At 36.0% G+C, this 19990-nt stretch overlaps 1 protein-coding gene across 1 annotated transcript; it reads right to left on the reverse strand.

The window, feature by feature from the left end:
* Positions 1 to 2262: 2262 nt before the first annotated feature.
* Positions 2263 to 18160, reverse strand: KBTBD3 (kelch repeat and BTB domain containing 3). The gene is given in 3 exon segments (XM_008630113.2): positions 2263 to 6975; positions 6977 to 7834; positions 10574 to 18160. Coding segments are annotated over 3 exon segments (1836 nt in total). The 5' UTR covers positions 10798 to 18160; the 3' UTR covers positions 2263 to 6221.
* Between the last annotated feature and the right edge of the window lie 1830 nt (positions 18161 to 19990).

Below are 19990 nucleotides of genomic sequence, written 5' to 3' on the forward strand. Positions count from 1 at the left end.
CGGTGGGGCCGGCGGGTTTGTGATGCTGCTGCCCAGAGCGAGCGCGCGGCAACCGGGTGTTCCTCCCGAACTGGCGCGGTTTGTCATTAAAATGGAGAAATGGCGTTTATCAGACACTGTAATTACGAAATGAAGGCATTTTTCGGGAAATGCTGCATGTGTGAGCCACCACGCTGTTGATGTGGGTGAATACACACACAAAACCCTTTCCTGGAGCTTTCGGGCTTGGGGCTCCTCGTCCCCCCTACGACACAAGCTGTGTCTGGTCCTTGCCCTCTGTTTGTCATTAAAATGGAGAAATGGCGTTTATCAGACACTGTAATTACGAAATGAAGGCATTTTTCGGGAAATGCTGCATGTGTGAGCCACCACGCTGTTGATGTGGGTGAATACACACACAAAACCCTTTCCTGGAGCTTTCGGGCTTGGGGCTCCTCGTCCCCCCTACGACACAAGCTGTGTCTGGTCCTTGCCCTCTGTGTTATCTCCTGTTGCCTTGATGATGTAACCCTACTTTTCCGAAGTTACGTACTTCTATTCTGCCTAACCTGATCTGCGCATTTATTACTTTGCATATTCGCTAACAATTACTTGCTCAGTCCTTTCATTCCAAGTTCTTTCACTGGACAGGTAGTTATTTGATTGATACAGCTTTCAATAAGCATAACGGTGATGAAACTACAAATCTCCCTAAAATGGTATTTTCCAGTTGCAGCCAACTATTAATTTACCAGTTTGCTTACAGGTAGTGATAGTTTTGCTGCCATGCTTGTTCATTGTGTACTGAAAATCATGTTAAAAAGGAAAATGGTAAGGAGTAGCGTGGCAACACCATGCCACTCTGATGGCATATATAATACAGGGATATTTCTTACTGAGACCCATGCATGAACTTGGCTTCCTTTTACATTATTACCAGTATTTTAACAGTGCTCAAGTGCACCCTAAAGGTCTTGTAAGCTAGCTCAAATTAGATTCAGGTGCAAGTAGGTGGACAAATGATGGAAAGTGGAAGTCATTAACAGTCTGAACCTCTGCCAGTCTGCAAAAATAATTAGTCCTAATTATACCTCATTGAATATCCATCTTTTATTGTGAAGGAGAAACAGACCAAATATGATTAGTATCCCTTAGAATAACTTCAACTAGGAAGCATATGGTTTCCTAGAGTAGCCGTGCACATAAACCTAAATAGCTCTACTTTCCCCCAAAATAGTTACTCCACTTTTATGGAGGCTACTGATCACTGGTGAAAAATCCTGGTGTATACCAGCTTCCTCCAACAAAAATCCTTGGATCTCCTTCATTTATGTGAGCTGTCTTGAATTTATGTGTAATTTCTGTGTATTTTAATCGTTAAATCAGATTCTTTCTTCCTTGCTTTTGATGACAGTAAGAAAATCCCTACCATATGGTCTACTTCAGATGCAAACTGTTCCAAGTCCATGGAGAATTCCCTGGATCTGTAGAACATACATATACAATTTCCTTCTGATTGTGCACAGGGTTATGCAACTTGGGCTCTCAGATTTGGTCTGTGAATCCCTTCATTGTTCCATATAAGCTTTTAATATTGTGAATGCTGTTAGAATGCTTTGTACATGTCTCCAAAAGGATTTTGCTAGCTGAAAGGCTTTTGGGGCAAAGGCCTTGGAGTGCTGGAAGGTTAATCTGTATTGATTTAACTCTAATTTATCTACACAGGAGTCTTGGAGTTACAGAATTTTAAGTTTTGGAAGAATACAAGACAACACTGGGCTCCGTCACTTCATATTGATGTCATTTCTTCATGCCTTGGCATGCTAATTTTAGACTAAGTAGCTTTTATCTCCTTTTATTTAAAGCTACTTCTACTAGTATGGAAGGTCCATTTCAATAAAAATGAACACCAAGTCATTTGCAATACTTAAACTGTTAAAAAACCTGTATATCTATCTCATCTAACTAAAAAAGATACCAATTTAAATGAGTACCTTACAATGGTAAACTTAGGAACTTTTCAGCAGACAATTAAAATTAGCATGGGAACAGTAACTCAGTAGGCAAAGGATATACAAATACAAGGTCCAAGGGTAAGTCTAAACCCCTGTCACTGCAGTTTTCATCCATGCTAGTTGCTTTCTTGGTTATAGCATTCAAAATGTTCTCCAATTAGAAAAAAACAAAAACTGAAAAGAGATTACCTGCATTAGAAACACTGTAGATTCTCTGCAGTTTGAACCTCACTGGAAAAAAAAAAAAAAAAAAAGAGACCCAACAAGGTTTCAGTTGCTTAGTGCTTTATTTCACAAAAGAATGAACATCTCGGCAAACGTGTAATATCGTACTTTCCACATATCAGCAGAGCCCAGGCAGCAGCAAAATGTTACTGTTCTCTATGCTTTATTGGGTGTTAGAAGGGAAAAAGTAAATTGAGCATAATGTTCAACTATAAATATTCTCAAATACATCCCTGTTTTCAGTCTGTTTTAATTAAAATAGATCTTATGCTGCCTCCTGTTGGTCTACAAACAGAAACATCTAAAATTAATCTCCACATTAGGAACTGCAGTCAGCACATTCTATAGCCTATACCTTACCTACTACCCAGTACTAACCAGAGGAGGTAAACAATTTTCTTCACAGAGTAATACCATAAATAAATCTAACCCAAAAAAATCTACTCCATTTTGTGAATATAATGAATTTTTAACAGCAGTAAACTGAATTATTACAAATATATTTAGAATATAGAAGACAAATTAATTAGTCCTTAAATAATAATCATCAGGTCTGTGCAAACACAATCAATAAAACACCTGAATAATTGATATTTATTATAACAACTAAACCAGTATGATGACATTACCAAAGTGCCATAATGTTTTGACAGCATTCTTTAAAAATTGCGATTACCCAATATAATCATCACTGGATATTAAAATCCCACATACAATATATATTATCTTCGTGTATACTATACTGGTCATGCTTATAATGTATTCTGTGACATAAAATAGAATACTATTGGAAATGTTTTGGTTACATTATTTAAGTGCAAATAGTAGATTATAATTTTACATGCATTTTGTATGTTTAAACATCACTATTTCAGTGAGAACATAGGTAATCGTTAATCTAGTTACTATTTTTAGATGAAGGTACTTTTTCATAAAGCTTTGATTCAAAGAGCTTTGAAAAGTCAGAAAAGATATTAAAAAGCTCACTTTGCATTAATTTTGTGACTTTTTTTGTAATTGCATAACTGCTGTGTAGACTGAAAAATCTGTTTGATCCAGACCTACAACAGTTATTCATGCAAGTAATTCATATTCTTTTGTGTAGTTCACTGAGATTTCTTACATCTTTAGCAATTAATCACAGGGTTTGGAACATAGGTCCTTACTTCTATGAAGCCTTGTTTTTAACCATGACTTTCTAACACTTCTGCTTCTTCTGCATTCAATTCTGCTACCAGATTTAACACTTTGTATGTGGAAATGTGGCAAATTACCTTTTTCCTTCTGCGAGAGCTGTAGTACAGGCTTACCTGCCTAACTGCAGAAAATCAGTACCATTTCACAGTAACTCTTCTGTAAGCAACGTTAGAAAGCAACTGACATTACTACATTATTTCCTGATCACTGAGTAAGACAGCTCAAGTCCCTGTGAAATCCATGAATGGTTTGTCAAACTGGGAACTGACATTAGTTCCTACACAAGCGTAGTGTAGAATATTAAAGCATGACTATTTTCCCAATTCAGCTTCAGTCAGTTTTCACTGTCTGTACTGAGGAATATCTCACATACATCACTGCTCTGTCTAATGTCAGATGCCAATCTTATAGCAAGTAGCTGGGTGGAAGAGTGCCAAAAAGATCTGCTGTAGGGGAAAACTTAGGGGAAAGAGCATCACCTGAATGAGTCGCTTGCTGTTTATGTAATCCAGCAGTCTGGTCATGACAGTGGAAATTAAAAAACCTTGCAATTCTCTAATCTCTTCCAATTTGCATAGCTATTTATACCCATGTACTATGGGCATAATATGTTACTTTTCTCAATGCATAAATTGCATACTCATATTACTCAGGTATAAAAACAACACAAATACACAAGCAAAGGTGAATTGCACCTCATATTCCAATGATGTGACAAGTTGCAATAATTATGGTTAATGAAGTCTCTATGCTACCCTGAGTAGCTTTATTAAAACTAAAACTACTGTTTTCCTATATGTCTGGTTTTTCCTATTGTTTCAGTAAGCAGGAATAGTATTCTTCCTCTCTCTACTCAATACACTTGCTTTGCACTAACAAAAAGCAGTTGTGTCCCAATATAAAAATACTTGCATTTCTGTAACATGATTGTAAAGGTTACCTAGCTACATTTATTTAAAATATGGAGACTTATAATGAAAAAAAACCAAAATAAATGTGGAAGTTGCCTGAAATACTGTAACAAGCTACTTACTTCTACAGAATTGACACACATGTTAATACACAGAAATTATTGAGTGGAAGGGTTCTGCTCGATTAACATGTTCTCTAAATGCGCATAATTTTCATTTACATACTTATGAAAATTGTTATGATGAATGTTATCTAAATTTATAAAGGTATCTGATAACAAATTACAGAGTCAATCACAGAATTGGAACTTTCCATTGCTGACTGTTTAAAACAGAAGAATGTTCTAGGCAATATTAAGCTTTAAGCATTAATATTCAGCTTAGGTTTTGCAAAAAGTACATGCAGTAGTGATGTGACAATGAACTTACCACAGTTGTCTCGAGACATATGAAAGATGTCTCTGATGCCTCACTAAACTTTATTCATGTTTTAAACTGCTTGAAAAGGTGTGCTTAGATGTTTAGAACCACTATTTTGTCTGGCAGAAGACAACCTGCTTTCACAATACTTACATGGAACATAAGGGCTCTCAGTGTCTTATCTGGATACCTGGTAAAAAAGGAAATTCTCAGGCTGTGGAAGATTACAAATTAACTGATGAAACCTAGCTAATTTCATGTCCTCCTGTCAGAAAGAGGACTGACTTTGTAAGCATGAGATCAAATTTACTTCACAACGTATGGCTAGATTAATATTAGCACTAAAAGTCCATTACAATTTTAACATTATAACAGCTGACTACTTAAAGTTTATCAAGCAATATATAGTGTAGTGTTTACTGTGTACTATTTTAACATTTAAAATTACCATGAAGTTTAAGATAAAGTGTTTTAATTAATTTAAACCACAAGAGATGATTTCTCACCTCAGAAAAACTATTTACTATTGACTTTTAATATGGGGGTGCAGTTTTGTAACTTTGTATTTGATGTATGACAAGATACAAACTTTTCCCATAGTTAAGGGAAGCAACAGCTACAACTGGTTCTACAGCTTGCTGCTATCAGCAGCCTAGTGACTGCTTAGTAGGTAGCACTGAAGACTTCAGAGATGGAAGACTTCTGTTAGAAAACATCCTGAAGTGTTTTTTCTTTAGTCAACAACATGACTGAAGCAAAGATATCACATGAACCATCCATCCTGTAGAAATCTTACCTACCCTGCAGTATGTTATTGAAGTTTACCTTGCCACAGTTAATGGGAAGGAAACGGAAAATAAAGCTACTACTAAGGCACAAGGATGGAGAAAAACTGGTAAACCTGAAGAGCTAAAGTAAGATGACAGGAATTATCAGTCTCTTCAAGTTAGATACCTGGTTTTAATACTGTGAAGGTCACTTTGGCTCTTGTCCTTGCTAAGGTCATTCTGATAAGATAAAGCTGACAATGAATTCCTCTTACAGGTTTATGAACATAGAAAATCTAAATAACACTAATGAAAATTTCTTTTAAACTTCAGTTACATAGGGAAAACAGTATCACAGTCAGTTTTCTCATTTAGCAATTTGTCTATTGGGACAACTGTGAATATTACAGAAATAATGGCACATGTTACACAACAAATTCCTCATGAATATTCTTTTTTGAAAAGTACTATTTTGAAAATTATTCTGATCATTACAGAGAAAAGTTGTATATAAAATTAAGTAATACTGTCTGTATAATGACTAGCATGAATGACATTTTAATGGACTCTTCCAAAAGCAATCCTACAGCATATAATTTAAACTGAAAATTTAAACAAATGGGTACGTATTTCTCCATCTGTAAACTAATACTTAAAAAGTGTTCTAAAACTTATGCATTTACATAGACTCTTTTGACTCAGGAGTTTCAAAATTCTCCAGAGCAAATTGTCAGTACAGGTGACCAGGGGTCCCTATACTTATTAAACTGAATGACCTGACAGTAAAACTCAGTTAAGGCTCTTGGCATTGGTGAAACTTCTTCCCACTCAGACCTACTACTGTGGTAGACTTGAACTTCATCTGTGATTTCTTCTGGAGCATAATCACCACCTAGTATATAAATTTTGTCTTCTGTCCCAACTGCCCCTGCATTAAAGCCAGCGCATTCAAAAGATCCTTCCCCTTTCCAAACACAGGTTTCTGGGCAAAAACTGTAGACCTTGTAGGTGGAGAGATCACATATGTACAATGTACAGTTCACTGGAACAGCTTTGATTAGAGTTGCATGGAAAAACTGCCCAAATTCTGCTACAAGCTCAGACCACTGATCAGTCATAGCATTATACTTGAAGAAACAGTCAAGAGATGGATTAAAGGCATCAGTAATCTCTACTTCTGAGCCAAGGACGTAAATTATATTCTGGCATGCACTTGCTTCTGGATAGTAGATACCTCTTGGTAATTGGCTTACAGATTTCCAGTCTTTGGAAAGAGGATTATAGGATTCTACATCCAAAAGACTCCGAGTTTCTTGAGCTCCTCTGGTCTTTCCACCTATTACAAAGAGCTGGTTTAAGGTTACAACAGACGTGTGCATTGTCCGTGGTTTCTTCATAGCTGACACTATGGAGAATTCATTGCTGACTGGACAGTAGCACCAGGTTTGGTCAGTGGCATCATTCAGCAATATGAAGCCTGACAGTCCTGTAACAATTCCCCTTGCATCCTCCAGTTATAAATATTTTTTCACCATAGCTAGATAAACTTGACCCTGGCAGATCGATCATGTGCGTATGTGGTAGTTCTTTCCATTTATCTGTTTTGATGTTGTAGCAGAATGTATGTCTGTTTTCTCCATCTTCATCAGTTTTATGAACAAATATATATTTTTCTGTTGTTGAAGGACGTGCATCTGGAAACAATCCACTAAAGTTCTGCACACTTTTAACTGCATCATTGATTATTACTGAGCAATTAGCACTCTTAAGTAAGTGTTCTTCAGAATGCAGAAAGTCCTGCAAAGTTTTTTCAGGTAACTGGTGTAATCTCACTTTTTTAATCAAATTAGGCAGGTATTTCTGCCGTGTTTCTAAGTTGTGTTTGGTCCATTGGAGGACAGCTTTCAACACTGATTCTTCCTCAGGGACATTTAGTTCATCAGCCTCAAGACATTTTTGCAATATCTCAAAATTCATCTCCAAAAAATCACTTGATCTGAGCAGCAATGAAAAGTGGTGTTGTACAAAATCTAGTGCATGATCAAACAAGCGGACGGACCCATAACTTTCTGATAGAGAAAGCAACTGTAAGCAATTCACAAGATCAATACTTTTTATTAGGAAGTCACTGCAAGCTTTGGAAAGGAGTGAAACTTGAAGAAATGATGACAGTTGGAAGAGCATTTCCACATTATCATTGGTTATCTCTGTTTTTCCTGTGTAAGCATAATCAAGAAAAGCTTTCACTGCCTTGGGTGATAGGTTACTAATAGTAACATTGCCATCATCTCGTTCTTTCATATTAACTTCAAACATGGCTCTGTGAATAAAATACAGAAAAGATACACACAAAGATTTAGCAAACAGAAGAGAACACTAATGTGGAAGGAGACAATCAGGGGCATGTAATACTGTGGGCTGGTCTAAAATAGGTCTAAAATATGGAAGTTCTTATATGAACAATGAATTTACTTGGTGTGTTTGAAGAAAAACATACCAAGAATAAGAACATATTCAAAGTGATGGCTTAACAAAATGCACCTGTGTTTTCTATGGATTTTCACAAACAGTGATGAAGTCTGCAGCTCTCAATGTGAGAGAAAATGTGAAATTGTTCAGGACAGCATCAGTTTCAACAGCTTAGGAAAGAAAGGCTGATTTAAAAAGTACATAGTATAAAAGCCCCATGAGTTAGGTCATGCACTGTGGATGAATATATAAAATTAAGTGGAAAAAAAAAAAGCCTTCCAAAATGCAGGCTGAGCAAATGGCCAGAGAGATGATGGGTGTAGTCCTCAGAAATAAAAGTAGGTGAGGGGTTAATGAGGAAAAAAACCACAAGGAAACTTAATTCTTGCTTTAGAGTTGACAGTGATGTATGAGTACAGGCCAATGTCAGAGAAAAAATGAGGTTTTGACATATGATTGCATGACACAATGAAACTGTGCAGAAAGTAGATTGTGACTGAATACAAAGATGATAGTTGAAATTGTGGAATGAACTATTGATCAGTAGATTTGAGGAAATTTTATTACAACTTTAACTGCCTTATTCTAAGTATGTAATAACATTTAACTATTTCACACAATCTAACAAGGCAAGATAAAATATCTAAAGTTTTACAAGCTGGTAAGTGCTGGTAACAGAACAGTGCTGCAATATCCCTTGCCCTACCCTCTCAGAGCCTAAGCACCAGGATGGGAAGCAGTGGCTTCTGAATATGACACAATGTAATAGTGGAGGAAGAGTTGGATAAATCATCAAATGCAAAGGACAGAATCTGGATCATTAATACATCATAGTTAATTCATATTAAAAAAAGTGTTATATCATAGTTCAGTTATACACTTAGTATCTCTGTTGTATGGGATTTTTACAATCCCATCCTTTTCTGAAGCCAAAGAGGAAAAACATCACTGTGTATAGCACATACTCTTTGGGACATGAACATCTGGTAAAGCAGGAACTTGCCTGACTTCCTGAACAAGAACATAAAATTACAGTAAGACACCTGTGTCCCAAAGACCTCTTTGCATACTAAGTGATGACCCTTATAATCCTTTCCTCATTAACCCAAGAGCTATGAAATCTCTAATCAGGGAGTAAAATAGCAACTGAATAATACCAGTAGAAGGAGAGCAATGTAGACAAAGGCTTTGACTCTGGAAGCTAACAAGTAAGGATCAAAATATTGCTGAATCTTGGGTTTACACAATGAAGCCAAAACTTAAGAGAAGTCCAAAGGCCAGGAAAGACAAAAGGTATTCCATTTTAAAATGTATCTAGTGGATTTAGATAATTTTTATTCCTTGAAGGTAAAAAATGGGCCTTGCATTCCAGGACAACTTATGAATCTGATGGCTGCTATTATCTGCTGTATTAACCATTAGGAGCAGGGAGAGATCTCTCCTGGCAGATTTTAATCTGCAGAGTCTGTAAGTAATGAAAAGGACACATGCATTTCCGTATGTGCTTAACTTCAGTTCTAAAAATTACCACTGGAAGCTATTTCATCCTAATATTTCTTTCTACCAGATCATCTTGGTGCTGTCAAGAAGTTAAAAACAAATGAAGTAGTTCTGTGTGTCAGAGAAAAAAACAAATCTGCTGCTACAGTGGAGAAAGTACTCATTTCATCTGCATTTCTTCTTTTTTCAGTAATTCTTAGAACACATCTAGCTGTCTTCTGTCATACATGGCAGACTCACTTAGACCATGGTATGTTCCAGGACATTTGAAAATAACACTCACCTATGTACGGGCAACCGAATTGAGGCCATTAACTCATTCCCAGGAGTCCATTTTTTCTGTTAGAGTCTTAGCTCTGTTTTTCGTTAACTGTGTTCAGAAACACTTTCAGTGTGGAACTGCAAGTGTGAACCTTTCTAATAAAAGGGTTAGCAAGGTTTCTTTATAAATTAATATTCTGTATGTGAATGATCTGGCTGTCCTTTAAGAATACAGAGCTTTAAGCACCAGAAGGAAGATCCATTTCATGCTGAAAGGCTGAAATCTGTAGTTTAGGAAAAGTACGCATATCTGTTTAAATACCTCTGAAGACAATCTCTACCACACTGACCACTCATCTTGGACAAACAAAAACCAGTTCCATTCAAAAGTTATGTACAATTTATCCACAATTGCTCAGTACAAGATGTATTTGTAGTCAATCTGTTAAGTTTCGCAATATAAATGTGTCACAAGTCAAACAATATCCTTGCAGACCTTCAAGAACTGATATGGGCAACAGGTAACTCCTAAATATATTTAACTTGTGCCAGTTCTACCTAACAGCACAACCACACATGATTTGAAACTTCAGAGTTTGGATTGCTGTCAGAATCTGATTCACAGAGTCCTTGTGATTTTTTGAAAATACAAAGAACTGGCATACCCTTAAAATGATGTTTGAATGCTTTGCTCAAAACTCTGCAGATATATGTAAATTGTTGTAATTTTTTTTCACTTTTTTTTTTTTTTTTTGAATTCTATTCCTTCCCTCCCTCCCAGAGAACTTAGAATCTATTTCCTGCATATTCATGCCAAAAATAGGTTTACCTGAAAAAATCACTGCATGCTGCCAGTACACAACGATGACAGGGAATTATTTCATCTTTCACAAGAATTTTAAAATCAAAAAATATATTTTGTTCTCTGAACTTTTGTAGTACTTTTAGAATTTGTTGTCCATGACCTTCAGCCACTAAGGAATTGATTTTATTTTCAGGAACAGAAATTCCATTGCAAATAGGTCTGCTAATGTAATCCCGTTGATTGGCCATGTTTTCTTCAATCTATTCCTGAAATGGAAAAATAAGTAATTGATTCTACAGTCTTATTATTAAAAAAAAAAAACCAAGCAAAATCAATACACTGTAAAACAAACAAAGAAGTTCCCAGCATTTAATTTAGTTTGTAAATCCTATGCACAGTTAGAAATTTGTGTTATAAGTGATTTTTACACTGAATTTGATAATACTACTATTTTGTAAAATATATACACATGGCATATTTTTAAAAGTAAATTATCTGCCATATATCAGAGAACAATTCTACAGATAATACCCACCTGTAGGAATTTTTTCAGTAAAATCCAAAGGAAGCACATCAAGGAGTGTGTTTAATTGTCATTTAAGAGAAAGACTAGTCCTAGGCTTACCCTCAAAAACCCCCAAATTCTTACAATTTTATGTAAAATTAAGATGGAAAAAGAAAACTTTGTTACATATTTTACATTCCAAAAGGCTCATCACTCTACAGCTTGTAGTGGAAGGGAGACACAAGCTACTAGACTGCTTCCTAAGTGGATTCCCATGAGGCACTCTGGACTGCAATAACGGAATACAAACACCAACAGCCTGGCTGAATCACAGGATTGCTGGGGCTTACCAAATAGGGTCATTTAGAGACAATTTGGTGACAGTACACCTTTGAGAGTTTACTCAGTTGAAACTGATTTTGTCATGTACCTCTAGTCTTGTTAGGAAGCTTTACGTTTGCCCACTCTGAGTTTCATTTACAGTGGCGTAAATTAACTGGCTTTAGAACACATTTAAATTTAAGACCATCTCCCTTTCAGCAGCCAAGTCTTTTTTGTGATGAAAATCCCTACACTGAAGTGTGTTTTTTTCTATGGTAAATTGGCTTTAACTGGGTTTTACAATGAAAATATTTTACTCCACTTTGTCAACATAAAGAAACTTTAAACATAACTATATTTTATTTACACCTATTTAAAGAGCTATTTATATATTCCAGATGCATAAACTGCCCTTACTGCAACTCTGAGTCAAGATTGCCTATTTTAAAGCTTAAAGAAACATTCCGATTTTTTTTATTCCAGGATTTTGCTTCCACAATTCCAATTAGAATCAGCAACAGGTAAGGGCCCACCTGAATTGACAGGGGACAAAAAATTCCAAACAAAACCCAGAAACAAGAAAATACTGGTTTTGGTTTTTAATTTCATGGAAAGGCTTATCTGATGACATGATACATTCAGAGCAAACTAAACCATCAGGCAGTCTTCTTCATGTGAGGTACTTTCACAGCAGACTGATCTATACTTTATCTAGTCAGGTAGCTCCAACCACAAATAGACCTCCATGTCTCCTGGAATAGAAGAGATCCAGTGATCTTGCTGCCAGCACTGGCACCCTTGGAGCAGGCATCTTCTCCTTCCCATGGCCAGACAATCTCAACGTATTCACTCTTTCCATTCTAAGCCTGAGGAACTAGGAAAATACAGAAGAACAAGACCACCATTTATTCTGATAATGTATGGCCTCATAAACCCCAACTTCCATAAATCATAAAACTTTTTCATATGTCAGAATTTTCTAGAATACCCTTTTCTTATGAATTTAAAAGCCTGCTCCTCAAAAGACTGAATCTTCAAAAGCAGAGTTGCTTCAATAACATTAATTTCCCACATTTGAATGAAACCTTTGTTAAAAAAGTAAGTGAATTTCAAAGTTAAATTTGGCATCAGGTCAAATAACACTTCTTCTAAAAGAAACGTAAACCTTTCTGCAAAATTCTGGAACTGACAATAGATACTAGATGTCTTTCTCCTCTTACATGTAATTTCTATAGCAAGCTCCAACCTACAACATGCTTTCTGGAGGTAAAATTTCAGTAATGTTTGTATTTTTATAAAGAACATGGAAACATCTACTGTAATCAAGTCCAACTATGCTATTTTAGGCAAGACATCATATGATCACTTTCATACACGCAATCGATGTTTCAGAAAGTTTTCTTTTACCAACCTATTACCACAAGAACTCTATTCCAGTACATTGGTGTAGAGACTGTAAACCTCTTAATTACACAATCAATTTATTAATGCTTATATATATTTATTCTTCTGTTAAAATTGTTATTTGACTTAATTTTCCTTTGTATACTTATTCACTCTTACAATTATCAAGAGTGTTGATATCCTCTCTCAACTTTCATTAGAATGAATAATTGTCAAACTTTCCAAGGTCCACTTGTAAGACTGAATTTCTGTTTTTCATTATTATTTCTTGCAATTTTCTCTTTACTCTGGTTTGATCCTAAATATCTTTCACTGATACAAGATTTGTTGTACAACATTATGGTTCAGATCTCATCACTGTCTCACTAGTCCAATTTGCAAATCATCTAGTGCATCCTAATCCTAATCTCTAATAGCAGTATCTCATTATTTTCTTAAAAGCAAAATTCAGAAGTGTATCTTTAATGTTTTGTCCATGATTAAGGAATGTAGTAATGAATGCTGTGCAATGACTTAGCCTAATTCATCCTCCTCTCCATTTAAAAAAATCTGTATTAAAAAAATTTAATTTCCAGATCTCTTGTAGCCAATTCCTGACTTATTTCATAATTTTGCTATTAATGTACCACTTTACTGAATCTGTTGATGATTTTAGAGCCCTCCAAACTATCTTAACAATTCAGCTAAAACTTGGTATGCTAAACAAGGCCAACTAGCATTTTTAATTATTTCATGCAGTCTTCTACAAAGCCATATGAATTAATCAATACTTTTTTTTATAAATATTTGATCAACTTTGACAATGGGGTAAGAAACATAGGGGGTGCAGACATATGTTGAAGAGGTCTGCAGCTCAGGAATGCTTGGGGAACATTTGCTCCATAAACTCCCACAGGATTCCAATTACAAAGCCTGTCTTTATGTGGATTACCAAGAACCAAGCTCCAGTAAATGGTTCATTAGAGTTGTGATCTCTTACTTTTGCTTTTTAAGATATGTCTGTGTGCTGTTCAGCAACCGGCCTTGCAGCATCTCCTGGAACATGACAAAAGTACTGCTGTACGTGATCCAGTCTCTCATCACTTGACAAAACCTCCCTGTACTGGACATTTACAATCTTACACTGACAAATGCCCTCTTAGCTATTAGCCTGCTTTTCTAAAAAAACCCAATAAAACAACAAACCTAAAAAGTTAAACATTTGCCCTGGCTTATTTTCCTTGTAAGCCACCTCAAACAAGAGGCCAATTGGCCACTACAGTGAAAACTGATGCAAATTTCACAGTTGTAAAGGTCAACCCCATACAACAGATGTGTGGGGGACAAATATGTACCTCTCAAAACTATCTGTTCAGGTCTCCAGCTGAGGGGCCAGGCATTCTGCATGCCTGACAATGGAGTGGCAAGCAATGGCCAGTCTGTGTATGGCCACAGAGCAGCCAGCAGCTGACCAGAAGGCTGGTGATAGTAAGCTTATTTTGGTCATTACGGTGGATGAAATAAGGGACCACCTGGGAGCTCTGAGGGTAAGAGCATTCTTATGATCTGTCACAAAATCCAGTAATAAGGGCTGCCTCATGAGTTGTGCTGTTTAAAAGACCCCTCTGTTGTAGAATCATAGACTGGTTTGGGTTGGGAGGGCCATTAGGGATCACCTAGTTACAACCCTTTGCCAGTTTTAACACTGTCCTTTTCCCAAGACAGTAAGGGACAGAGCAGTCTGGAACGTAATGAGCTCATTGACTCAGATAGCAGGTAACCACACTGAGAACTCTGGTAAGACCATAGTCAAAATATGAGATACACACACATTCCTCTTAGTATCTAAGCTATTGGTAAAAAGCTACAAGAAAGTGTTTAAATGACCTTAATTGCATGCAAACAGCTGCCAAAACCTCACTGAATTTCTAGCAGAATTGTTTTATTTCACCAAAGCTAATGCTCCTTTTCCAAGGATATATAGAGAACGTAACATATTTATGATTGTCTTTTAGTTAGAACCATCAACAATCCTTCTTAAGCATTCTTATAATTCTGTACCTAGAAGATACTGAAATGTTTAATTTATTTTCCTCTACTTTTCCTCTGGAAAGTCCAAATGACCTTTAGACTATCAATTTAATAACCTGTATATATGCTGAATCCTAGATATTACACTAGGAGACTGTAAACACAGCATACTGTTAAACTCATAAAGGAGATGAAAAACATCCAGGACAGACATTTTCAGAACATACAGGCATACACTAAAATCATAACCAGTGCAATACACCTCCTAGAAATGGTTTTCACATCCATTCCACTAAATTTGAAAGAGCAAACAGAACTGTGAAGTGACCTTTGAGCAGAGATGAACTTTTGTTCGTGCAGAGTCTGTTGTAGTTCCCACCAAAGCACTGATCATACTCAGATAATGTATGTATATTAATAAACACTTTTGCTGAAAAGATTTTGCTAAACCAACAGTCCAAATAGTCTTAGCTGCTACAACTGATAAATAAAATGATTACAGAAGTTTAAATATGCTAATGAAGTTGCGCATGGTGGAAGATGTGCAATTATTTCTTAGTGAGTAACCAAGGAAAAGATAGCAAACTAGGCAGAGGATGTGTAATAAGAAAGAAGCATGAACACCCAGATGAAGGTCCAGAAAGACAGTGGCAAAGACTTACACCAAACTGTTTGATCACTTTATAACAGTAAGATAAAAATATACATACAAATATGTATGACTTTGAAATAGCCTAGGGAATGCTGTTTTGTGAAAGTACTGAGCACACGTAAGTATCACACAGAGCTCAGTTCATACTTTGCCAGAAAAAGCCCGTTGGGGCTGTGCCTGCCTGACAATAGAAAGGAACAAAGCCTTTTAACAGGACTGAAGCTGTTCTCAGCACAAGGGTGTGGCCATTCAGAAATTACAAGTAACACTGTGTGGGTAGATGCTCTCTCCTCTTCCAAGACAGCTGGCAAAACCAGTCTAAACTCAACCCTGATTTTGTACTTTATTACTTACAAACAATTTTAAAACAATTTATCTGCTTTTGTCTGAAAGCACAATACAGCTGTGCTACAGCACTCAATAATAAAAAAAAAAAAATTAAATCTTAGTACTTCTTAGCAGGTATCTTATGGGAAATAAATTGTTCTTCAATGGAACATTACGTTTATCACATGGCCTTCTACCAGCCTGGATTGTATGTCTTACTAGGGAACAAGATTTTAATAAAGGTACATCTAAGAGCTGGTATTTTACAGCACACTTTATGTACCTAGGACAAAAGAATTAAGCACAGTGAAGATTAAGACATTGTATAGATTTCTTTATAAAACTTTCAGTTATGTTTTTTCATACAAAATTTAACTGTACATTAATATATGTTCTGAAAAGGTCATTATCAGCATTCTAAGCTCTAATATTAAATATTTTATTGAGTCTACTGTATATCCATCAAAACGATTTGCTATTTTCATTCCTTGTCCATTCAAAAGGAGAGAAATAAATGACTTGTTAACAAGTTTTAAAGACACCACCCTGCACTACACATCTAATTTAACATTTATTAATATGAGTATGAGTAGAACAGATATCTGTAGGATTTGGTGACACTTCTAATTGCTAAAAAGACTAAAAAGACAAGAGTGGTTTAAAATGTAATTCAACTATAAATACTGAGTACAAGTTCTGTACTTTTATATTCCATTAATGTGTTGATTGTCACTGACCGCCTAAGACTGAAAACATTAAGAAAATTCCAACTTCCTGCCTGGAAATTTCAATGCAACTGAGTCTCACAGGTTTTTCATAAATAACTGAACTTCAAATAAAAATAATATTCAGTCAATCATTTTAGGACAAGCAAAAAAAGTGCACAGGACATTTTGAGGCATTTAATCCACAAAAGTGACATTTATCAATAATAAATGTTGAGATAGTATTCTCAGATTGAAAGGTGACACAGACACTTTAAAGCTTTGTGTTCTTTAGAAGTGACAAAAAAAAAATCAACACGGAAAAAAACCCAGCATGGCACCAGTAGGAAGTAAGGAAATTGCACTAATTCCTGGAAGCATTCCAAGAGTGGAAGATTCCCATTCTGCAAGCAGTGATCATTAAATGCATGTTCCCGGACAAACACATGAACCCGTTAAGATAAAGCAGTAAAAGCACTTAGAAGAAGTAAAACTGGTTGGATTTTATCTTAAAATTAAATTTCTTGAACTCATCAAGTTCCTTTGCAAATTATTTTCTTAGCCAAAAAGATCAAGAACTGTAGTTTTAATTTTCAGAAAAAAATGGAATTAAAATGACATACTGTACTTCTAATTCTGGCAAAAGTAATAACTGCAAATTCTGTAAAAGAAAATCACAGCTTTTAATGGCTTCTGTAGTCTGTCACTTTTGCATGTGATTAAAAATATGTGGTTTTTTTCAAAACATGCATGCAATATTGAGCATCTTTAGAGAATAATTTAATATGATTTATTATCATAGCATGTTTTACTTAAAATAAAGATCTGGGTTTATATTGATATGTCCATACTTATAGTACATATTATATAATGCATCTTGAGCTTCAGTTTGCATTTACACATGAAGCTCATTTTTTAAAAAAAAGCATTAATCCACTGGTGAAAAAACTTGCTACATGTTTAAATCTTTTTAAGTAGAAAGCAGGACAAGCAAAACCTATCAATCATACCTGAGGGGTTTTTTTGGAACTAGGTAAGATCCACAATTCATTAGTATTATCATCTATCAGTAACTAAATATAGATAAGGCCACTATTTCCTCTTCAGAGTGTGCAGAATACAAAGTTTGAAATGTAAGCCTCAGCTAGAGTTTGATATTGGCAAAGAGTATTTTCCTGGGATTTTTTCTTGACTGTGTTAAATCCTCCTCTGCTGTCAATTAACTTTGTCTATGGGTTTGGATAATACATAAGATTCTGCCATTCCGTGCTTTGCTAAATCATGAGGAAAAATAGGAATAATATTTTGAAATTAGTCAAATACCCTACTGATTCCTTGATGATTTTTTTTTTAATCCGAATGTTACTTCTGTGTTTAAAATATTTTGCAAAGGCCAATCTATACTCAGTTATAACTGAGACTTATTTTAGACACAAAGACCTTCTGGCCTGTGTAGAAACAGCAGTTTTCCATACTAACAGTGAGCTGGGAATGCTAAACAACAACAAAAAAGGAGGAATGTAAGAAATACCCGCAAGAACACAATTTTCAGTATTTTTGCCTCATTTGTACATGATCAATACAGGATGGATGAAGCGCAAGTATTTCTAAAGGCAAGCAACAGAAAGACAGGCTGTAAATTTTCAAATAGGCCCTAATTTTTTAGCTATGGTTCAACTCCAGAACCAAAGGGCAAGCAAATTTATTACCTTTTGAGGATTTACAGATGGCCTATAATTGAGGGCACATGGGAATCCAGTTCTGACAACCATTAGAGTTCTTAGCAGAGCAATGAGCACGAGACACAAAAGGCGCTTGTTCAGACAGATCCTTAGGAGCCAGAACCCAGCTAGGGTGATGCAGCGCGTTTCATCTGCTCTCGGGACAATCAGCTCCTCTTTATAGTCAATAAAAGGCAAACAGAGCCCACCCCGCTGCGACAGCTCTGCCAGGGGCCCGGACGGCTCTCCAGCCGAATGGATGCGCTGACGGCAACACCTCAGCAAGATGCGCTAATGGCAGAGATGCGCCGGGCATCACCTGTCCTCAAGGGGTCGCGCTGCCACCAAGGACCACCTCCCCCTCGAGGGCATAACCACCTCTTTGTGTCGCACAGGGCCGAGGGAGGCAGAACTTAGCGGGCAACTACATTCTCTGTACCCCGGCCAGGGTTATCGGCCGTCTCCAGCCTCACGGCAAAATTCTATTGGAACGGAAGTAATGAGACCTTTTTTTTTACTTTCTAATGAGAATTACCTTTTCATATGAACTCAATTGCTTTCAGCTTTCTTATCAACAATTACCTTTGCATAAGGGCATCTTTCCATTATGGCCTTTCCTTAATTGTCATCCTAATTAGACTTTTCAGAAGGCTTCTAAGAGATAAAAGAATTACATTGACATACTTATCAATCTATCTAAGCTGCCTATTCACCAGATAAATTTAGAATACCATACCTACAGAAGCACTAAGACTCCAGGTTTATTTCAGCAAATTGATACAGAAGTAGTTGGTATTGCACAATTAAATCTCATCATGAAGTTATCCTAAAACTATATCCGACAAGTAGAAAACATATGCTAGTTACTGGCAAATTATTTCCAAAATTGTCAGTTTGACTCCAGATAGCACACAGAATCATACACACTAGAAGAAGGATATCCCAGTCTTTTCCTGTATAAAACCCTGTCATGAGGTAGCAAAGCAATCTTAAAATTTAAAGTAATGTTTTTTTCATGATGAAGTGTATTGGATGAAAATAGATGAGAACAGAAAACAACATGAAAAGCACATGCTGAGATTTTGATTTTTCCAAACCAAGTAGGAGCAGCCAGTTGTTTGATGCCAAGTCCCATGGAACTCAGGGAAGAGCAGAACTGTCAGTGAATCCAGTCACTGGTTAAAGGTCCAGGTTGGTATTTCTTATTTTGAAATAAGGAATCAGTGACTTCTGTGGGACTGCCATCAAGCACTCTGTTTTTTTCATCTCCTGTTCGTTTGGAAAGAAACATTCACGCTAATTTCCCTCTTTGAGGCAGGACTCTTCAAAAGATGCTCAAGAATTTTGTAACATTTTGGTTTTGGTATTGTTGACTTTACTCCACAAATGTCTCAGATGAACTCTCCAGCTGCTAGACATATTGTAATAACAACATATTGTTGCATAATCTGGAAAATTCCACAGACCTGTAAAATGCAAACAAGACTCCTGCTTTGAAAAAAAAGTGAGAGTACAGTTGGCCTTTTGGAGAATACCAAGTATTTATCTTCAAATTATTTCCTTTTCCTTAAATATCCAGTACTCTTATCTTTTCAATGTCCTGTGCTATACTACCTCTCTTCCCTTCCATACAGTCAATTTCTAAAACTCATAGCACATCACCACCCAGACCTGTCAATATCCATGGAGATTTTGTGTTTTTCTGGAGACCTTTATCTACATTTATGTTAATTTTTCTACCTTGTTAACAGACATATATGTATATATATATATATATATATATATATATACATAGAA

Source organism: Corvus brachyrhynchos, unplaced genomic scaffold (genome assembly GCF_000691975.1).
Source record: "Corvus brachyrhynchos isolate BGI_N302 unplaced genomic scaffold, ASM69197v1 scaffold253, whole genome shotgun sequence".
In the NCBI taxonomy this organism is placed as follows: Eukaryota; Metazoa; Chordata; class Aves; order Passeriformes; family Corvidae; genus Corvus; species Corvus brachyrhynchos.